This window comes from Cydia fagiglandana, chromosome Z, assembly GCF_963556715.1.
Source record: "Cydia fagiglandana chromosome Z, ilCydFagi1.1, whole genome shotgun sequence".
Lineage (NCBI taxonomy): Eukaryota > Metazoa > Arthropoda > Insecta > Lepidoptera > Tortricidae > Cydia > Cydia fagiglandana.
This window is the reverse complement of record NC_085959.1, coordinates 8,162,817-8,170,862: the sequence shown is the minus strand read 5'-3', so window position 1 is coordinate 8,170,862 and position 8,046 is coordinate 8,162,817. Positions and strand designations below refer to the sequence as shown.

Sequence of the window (8,046 nt, the reverse complement as noted above, 5' to 3'; positions counted from 1 at the left end):
AAATAAAAGCACGAAGGACCAAATCTGAAAAATAAAACACAAAATCTGTGAAATAGAATCTATGCAACCATATGTTACTTACGCCCACTCAATCTCTTTGCCCGGCTTAAATTCCCAGTCTTTTTATAGATTTAAAGAACAGCAATGCCACGAGTACTTACTATTGAAAGATATCTTTCTTTTGTCTGGTTTTATTTATTGAAACCTGTGGGTTTAACCTACGCCCCTACGCCCTACCCGCCCTCTAATAAACCTACGCTTACTAATTTTAGTATTCCTAGTATCATTTTCATGTATTGTACCGATTGCATAATTGTTTCTCATCGCATTTTCTCGGAAACATTCGTATTTGTCATGCTACTTCAGTACACGTGAGTGCTTTTTGTACCGAGACTGGCTGAAATAGCAATACACGTTCGTAGGTTTCCGTGAAAATACGATGGAAAATAATTACGAGTATGCACTAAGTATATCTGAAACATGTAATCGATGACAAAAATTCTCCGAAGCTATTATTTTCACTGAGCATATATGGGAGTCAAATCGGTAGCTCTATTTGTGCAAGGTTTCCTGCAGAGCTCCTAAAGGCGACTCCAGTTATTAAATGCTCTAAGCTATTAGGTCACCTTCACCCTACCCCGCTGTCACCTCTTTAGTTCATCTGAGTCATACAGTAAATTTTATATACTGACATGAGTAGAAGAGTCAAAGTGACATAGTGACATCTTGGTTGTTTATTTTACCCAATATTTATAAAGCGTAATTATTTTTAGTGTAATTAAGTAGTTGTTATATCAGTGCAATTTTCATCAACATACTATTCGATACGAACTGACTGTACTATTCTAACGACAGACAACTAATTCTAAAAACCCCTAACACAATTAGGTTGCGTTGTTTCATCACAGAGTTCATATGGCCACCTCCTGTCTCCATCATCAGATTAGCTCGATGGTACCATAATATTGCGTTGTCATCCGATTTCTACATGCATGCAAAATTTCAGCTCAATCGGAAACCGGGAAGTGGATCAAATTTAACTTGCAAGATTTGATTACAGACCGATATTGGGACAGGTGAAACTAAATAAAAGCTTGTAAAAAGCCTCCGCGTTTCACTCCACGTAAGTTTGTTTCATCAGGATCTTGTTACAGGGAACTTTTATGAGCTTTATCTTATACCTTTAATTCGAGCAATTCTTATATAGATATATAGATAACGAGCAATTCTTGTATATATATTAATTTCATATCTGGGCCGACCTTTGGACCGAGCTTTGGTCGGAAAACATATAAAAACTAAAAATGCGTGTTTTCCCAGAGATAACACCTAGCTTAATCGATTTTTCGGCCCCAAAAACCCCCATATACCAAATTTCATCGAAATCGTGATAGCCGTTTCCGAGATCCCCGAAAAATATATATAAATAAATAAACAAGAATTGCTCGTTTAAAGGTACCTATTAGATATATTAGATTAGATATATTTCGGGGATCTCGGACACCCTAATGATATCGATGAAATTTGCTACATGGGAGTTTTTGCGGATTATCGAAAAATCGATCTAGCCAGGTCTTATATCTGGGATATTTAAATCTTTTTATGTTTTCCGAGCAAAGCTAGATCTCCCAGATATTAAGCTGAATACGATTTCAGATTAATACTGCAAATAAAGTTTACTGGTGACAATGACCACGAGAGGCAAATGGTTGGACAACCATTGGCCCAAGAATAAAATCGTGTTGAAGTTGAAAGCTGGTCCTGATCCTGAAGCTAACCTCATATCACGTAATTTTCAAGTAAGTACTCATTGTTACGTAGTAAATGTTAAAAACCAAGATACCTACTGCAGAAGAAACTGATGATCAGGAGCTCATTGATACAGTGATGCAAGTCAAAGCAATACTGGAATCAATGATACTTCGGAACCAAATCTTGACCTGTATGAAGCGAGGTCTGTACTAATAGTCATTAGTCAAGCCTCCGTCGAGACTGACGTGACTAATTGAATCGCAGGTAAAGTGCGTAGTTTTGTAACAGAGCCCGGCGGCTTATCCTATTGTCTATTGTTAAGTAAAACCGCACGTGCTACTTACCTGCAAAAAAGGGTCATACTCATTCTATTTGGCACCTGAGCGCGGGCTAGTCCAACGCTCAAAAAACCAGTGTAGGTGCGCTTTCCGATAACGCGCCTTTGTTACGCATCTCGATGACACATTTTAGACTGGTTCTGTAGTGTTCGACTCGCCGGCACTCAGTAACCGAAATACGCAGTTTTTATGCAGGTGGTTGTGGCACGTGGCACGAGCGGTTTTACTTAACAATAGACAATAGGATTAGCTCGGGCTCAGTTACAAAACTACGAACTATATAGTTGTTAGTTATAATTCTAAGTAAGCGTGATAAGGGAAAAGTGTGGACTGAATGTAAATGTAGTGACATAAATTGAGAAAGGTATGTTGAGATGGTTTGGACATGTGGAAAGAATGAGTGAACTGACAAAGAGAGTGTATGAGGGAGAAGTGGAAGTGGGAGTTGGAAGGGGTAGACCTCGGCGGACTTTCTCTGATCAGATCGGGGAAATCCTGAAGAAAGGCCAGGTCAAGAGCACCCTAAACCGGCGAGCGTGTATGAGGAATGTTATGAATGTGAAGGAAGCGAAAGAGGTATGTCAGGATCGTAGCAAGTGGAAATCCGTGGTCTCTGCCTACCCCTCCGGGAAATAGGCGTGATTATATGTATGTATGTATAATTCTAAGTATTAAGGATGGCGGGATAACTTGGACTCCTTCTTGAGAGGCTGGCCAGATATCGCACTAAATAGAGACTAGTGGAGGAAGAGGGGGACGCCTTTGCCCAGCAGTGGGACACAGTGGGCTCTGAATAATAATAATAATAACCCCGCGGGGGCAGCTTGTGGCGAGCTGATGGTGAGTGGCGACACCGCGGACCCCTATTCCAAAGGGCCCTGTCATCTGGCCCTCGCCTCTGTGCTTGCCTTGATTGGCCGGCCAGAGTGGAGTCGCAAGAGCGGGACCTATGCTCCAGGTTGGAAGTGTAAAATGTCATAACGCCGACGGCCTGCTGAACGGATCACCGGGATCTGGCTACCGCAGACTCACCTCTCGACAACCTTACAGCCGCTCCGAAGTCTTGCCCTATTGTCGCACTGTGCGTGCGGCCGTTGTAGGGCCCACTAAATGAGTAGGCGAGTCACCACCTGTCTAACACAATTTTGAGACTGATTGTCACGGCAGGTGTCCGCTAGTCTCTCCCACAGCCCATTATCCAGTCCATCCAACTTTCAAATCTATAGCCCAAAACCTTTGTTCCCATAGCAGCACAAAAGTGCTGCACTGCAATAGTCTTTGCACCTGGCGGGGACCATCTCCGGATGTATCACATTGTGCGTTCGGGGATGGTATCCGCCACGTGTATCCCTTGCTTTTAGATTAAAGTGTCTTAAAGGGCCTCTGCGTTGTTGGCTTCGGCCCCACGTACGCCTCCCAAAGGTCCGGGACCCCATGGTCCCGAGATATGGAAAAGACATACAAATAATAATTACAATGTTTCAGATATGTGTGAATATCCTCGAAGGCAAGAAACTAATGTTCTCTTACCCAGTCCAGCCGACGTCTTACGTGGTGGTCGCTTTGGACAAAGTCAAATATCGGACTGGAGTGAGACAAAACATGAAAGTGCCGTATTATAGAGAGGTAATGTATATGTCGGCGGCCGATAGTAAGATCAGGCAGATCGTAATGTTCCTGTGTAATGTTTTAACGATTGTCACATTAATCAAATATATAGGTAACTAGGATAGGTTTGTTAGGTTGCTTCAGATGTCCGAAGGACAAACTGTCCAGAAATAGGCTCCGTGACTCAGGGAACGAGTCAAAGAATTTCACATTTCACGATATGCCCAGGAATTTCACGATATGCCTGATTTTACGATCGGCTGCCGACGTATACACCCTTATGAGGGGGCATAGTGCCAGGAAATTAGACTGAAACAAAAGATATGGTACGCCGCGCGAAACTTATGACAAAATATATGGATGACGCGCGGATTTTTAATATGCCCGGGGTGACTGCTATAGTTATGGGCCACTACATAGTAATTGGCCACTCCTAATGGCTCCTCTACAGTCTACACGATGGGCCAGCGCCGGCCACTCCAAGGGAAGCATTTAATGCGTTAGAGGGAGCAAGTGATATTGCTATCTCATTCTACCGTTTTGCTGCGTCCCTTATTGTTAAGAGTGGCCAATTACTAAAGGAGTCAATATATTTTATTTTACAAAATTTTGAAATATTGCTTGACAGATCCATTGGCTACCAGCCTCTATCAAGCTAATTTATACTAAAATAATAGTGCTATGGTATGCAAGGTGATGTTATACAATAAAAAAAAAGGTTTTGTTTCTATGAACAATTTTAACCTTTTGGCTTGCAAGTATATTCTTCCATTGAATTTTTCATTGCATTTGCCCCTGATTAAAAGGTGCAAAATCCATTATGAAAACAACAAGTTTGCTTTAAGTATGACTCACGCCAGGCGTGGCTCACTCCGCGATTTCGTCACTTTGCTACAGGTAGCTAAAAGTATACATCCATTCGACCCCAATTTTGGGGTTTGCCATAAGCCGCGCGTGGCGCTGTCGCCACCTAGCGGTCATAATAATATCTGTGCTGATCGTAACAGACGCGTTTTGTTAGAGAGTGAGTCTTCTGTTCTTAGTACTATTTTTTATTCTGTGCTCATGCTAGACCGGGCCGGAGCTTCCGGCGCTTCGTTATCTATGGAAAGCACCACGTGATCACCGGTCAGCCGTCATAGAAAATGACATGTCGGATGCCTCGGCCCGAGCTCGGCCCGGTCTAGCCAGACGTGGCTCACTCCGTGATTTCGTCGCTTTGCTACAGGTAGCTAAAAGTACATCCGTTCCACCCCAATTTTGGGGAAAGCCATAAGCCGCGCGTGGCGCTGTCGCCACCTAGCGGCCATATCTGTGCTGATCGTAACAGACGCGTTTTGTTAGAGAGTGAGTTCTTCTCTAGTACTATTATTTATTCTGTGGTCTAGCGTGAGTCATCCTTTTATCCACCTTTTTTGAATTTTGTCTCCAGAACTTCGTTTTCGAGCTGTTCACGAGCGCTGCAGAAATGAAACGCAAGTGTCTATGGTTGACCGTCATTGAGCCATTTGGTGGCGTCCCTCGCATGTTAGGGGAAGCCGGAGTGGACCTGGCGCATGTGTGGAGGCAGCCACGTAAAATACGACACTGTATCTTAAGAATAGAATAGAATAGTTTTTAATCGTAAACACACAGATAATAGCATTCATAGAAAAAAAAAGTGAAAAATAAAGTGTCACGAAATGGTCCCATCCTAGCATGTTGCTGGCGACTTCCAGCGCTGATCTTCCGATGAATAAGATGATGAATGATGATGATGATCTTGTGTTCTAAGTAGAAATATCATATCTCTCTCTTCTTCCTCGCGTTATCCCGGCATTAAAATTTCGCCACGGCTCATGGGAACCTGGGGTCCTAGGTCCTGGGGAACTAGGCGTTATTGGGATTAGTCCGGTTCCCTCACGATGTTTTCCTTCACCGAAAAGCAACTAGTAAATATCACATGATATGTCGTACATAATTTCCAAAAAATCTCTTTGGGTCGAGCCGGGGTTTGAACTCGCGACCTCCGGTTTAAAAGTCGCACGCTGTTGTACCCAGCGCTTTTTAGGCCACCAGCGCTCTCTTTTCCATCTCTCTCTCTCTATTTCCGAAATATTTCCATGTGAGAAGCCTTATCGTATTTTAGAAACGTTTGAACTTAGAAATCATATTTGTTATTACTAACATGTAGGACATAGAATAACCCGTGTAGTGAACTTTTAGTCAAACCAGAAATATAGAAAAAAAACATGGCTGGGCTTTCCATGGAAACTTTGAAATTAGATTTTGTAATGTTTTTCGTTACTTCAGTCCAATAGCAAGGCTCCAGTAATAATGGTGGGGGTGGGATTATGATATTTTATACCTGGGGAACATGGCTCAAGGTTTGTAAACCCGCCTTGCATTTTTCTCCTTACAGACCATACCATTAGCCAAAAGTGGGTACAGCTGTCCCTGCCTACCGATGCAAAGAAGGACCCAGTCGGCTACCTAAAAGTGGATATCTCCATTTCGGTCCGCGCTGAAGTGTTAAACGCGCCGTTTTTCCAAGAGAGAATAGAGCAGTGAGTTGCTTGCATTTACTTGGCACTGGTTTTGTGTAAAAAACTAAAAAGTATTTGAAATTGGAAACTTCTTTACCTGACTGTTTCTCTCGCATGCGAGAGCTATAGAATAACATTAAGGCCATAGGCCATGATTTGAAGATCTTTAAAGTGACGGCTATGGGTATCAGTCACAACTGTAGCCCGTAATATGTTTTCTACGATGTAAGTATCAAGACTCTCCCACAAGCATTGGAAATTAGTAACTATTATTTATTGATTTCAGAGTAAAGCCCGCTCCACACACGCGTTCGCCGCGATTCGCACACGACTGTGGAGCGGGCTTAATAATCAAAACTGAATGCCTTATTTCAGCAACCTCTTCCTACTTAATGGTTCCGAGCAGCAACCCGCCTGCTACCAAGTGACGATCTACCGCGCATACAACGTGCCCTGCAGTGCGCATGCACGCCCGGACACTTTGGGAAACCCCCCTAGCACATGCGTGAGACTCGCCTTTTCTGACCTAATGGTATGTGTAGTTGTGTACGAGTCTATAGTAGACAGTTTGCTACCAAGTGACGATTTCTTGTTCCCCTTACATTGCTTGTTCACAGGGTGAGACGAGCCCGCAGCACCGCACAAACAACCCAGTGTACATCGAGCGCATATCATTGGTCGAGATGTTTCCGAACGTGTGCGACACAATCCAGTTGGATGTGTGCTCTGTTAACGGGGTGTCGAAGGTCCTGGCAAGTACGAAGTTGAAGCTGTCGGAAATATCGCATGGCGGCGAAAACGGTTAGATAATGAACATTTAGCAGTTCAATTATGGCTTGCAATAACTGAAATCAAAAATGTTACTGTGTCACTTTTAAATCTTAATTTAAGCGAAATTTAGTTTTTTCGCATCATTAAATTTATAGTCAATGTTTCATAAAAGCTTCTTCTTCCCATTAAAAAAGTCTTAAAGTGCTCCAGGATTCCTACCCACGTTCGGGCCGTCCCTTCTCCACATGTACGGGCCGTGGCGCGAGTCTGATGACGGGCCCTTCCACCGCGGAGCGCTGGTGGTAGCCATGAAGACCATAGTCCCATATTACAAGCAGGATCTCAGGACGGTTCACGTGGAAACGGTGAACGCTGGCTTGCTGGATACGGTGAGATCAGATGAACAACTTGCAAAAGTTCCAAAAATTAAGAAAGTTTTCCAATAGGTACATTTAGAAAATTTTTACAGGAATTGAAGGTGTCAACTTAGGAAACTTTCCGTAGGCACATTAGTAGTGATCTGATTCTGAAACCTGGAAGAAAATAGCCTGTAACAAGTATATATATTTAGAATATTGACTTAACAGCATCGGGCCAATTTTTCCAAATTTCAAGATTTTGCTAAGTATTTACCCGATTACAAAAGTGTGAATTTTGGTGGTTGCCTTTGCCTTTACCTCTATATCCTTGGCACCCATGTCACGAATTCTTTTTTCTGATTACTGCAAAGCAAAGGAAGAGTTCTTATCGACCAAAAAGGCCGAAATTTGTCAAATGTGTTATAGCCGTACGGTGCTGTAATTCTAAATCCTTTTACGATTTTCAACAGGAGTGGATTATCGAGAATTTCATTATGTTCTGTCCTGTCTTCGAAGTGTCCATGCTGGATAAGAGCTTGTCGGGAACCTCGTGTGGGATCGCCATCACCACTGGAGATATTCCATTTAGCAGCCCCTTTGGCCAAGGCAAATATCTCTACACCTTAGGGGTCATCCATTAATTACGTCACACGAATTTCTCGGTTTTTTGACCCCCTCCCCCCCTCCTTGTCA

At 43.0% G+C, this 8,046-nt stretch overlaps 1 protein-coding gene across 1 annotated transcript in view; it reads left to right on the top strand.

Moving 5' to 3' along the window:
* The first annotated feature begins 1,688 nt into the window (after positions 1-1,688).
* The window catches only part of LOC134679283 (otoferlin-like), a 48,002-nt gene continuing 41,644 nt past the window's right edge, over positions 1,689-8,046 (top strand). The window contains exons 1-8 of the mRNA XM_063538180.1: positions 1,689-1,799; positions 3,576-3,716; positions 5,131-5,272; positions 6,100-6,244; positions 6,599-6,755; positions 6,841-7,024; positions 7,205-7,383; positions 7,824-7,959. Of these exons, the coding sequence (XP_063394250.1) occupies positions 1,689-1,799; positions 3,576-3,716; positions 5,131-5,272; positions 6,100-6,244; positions 6,599-6,755; positions 6,841-7,024; positions 7,205-7,383; positions 7,824-7,959 (1,195 nt within the window). The remainder of the gene's footprint in view (positions 1,800-3,575; positions 3,717-5,130; positions 5,273-6,099; positions 6,245-6,598; positions 6,756-6,840; positions 7,025-7,204; positions 7,384-7,823; positions 7,960-8,046) is intronic.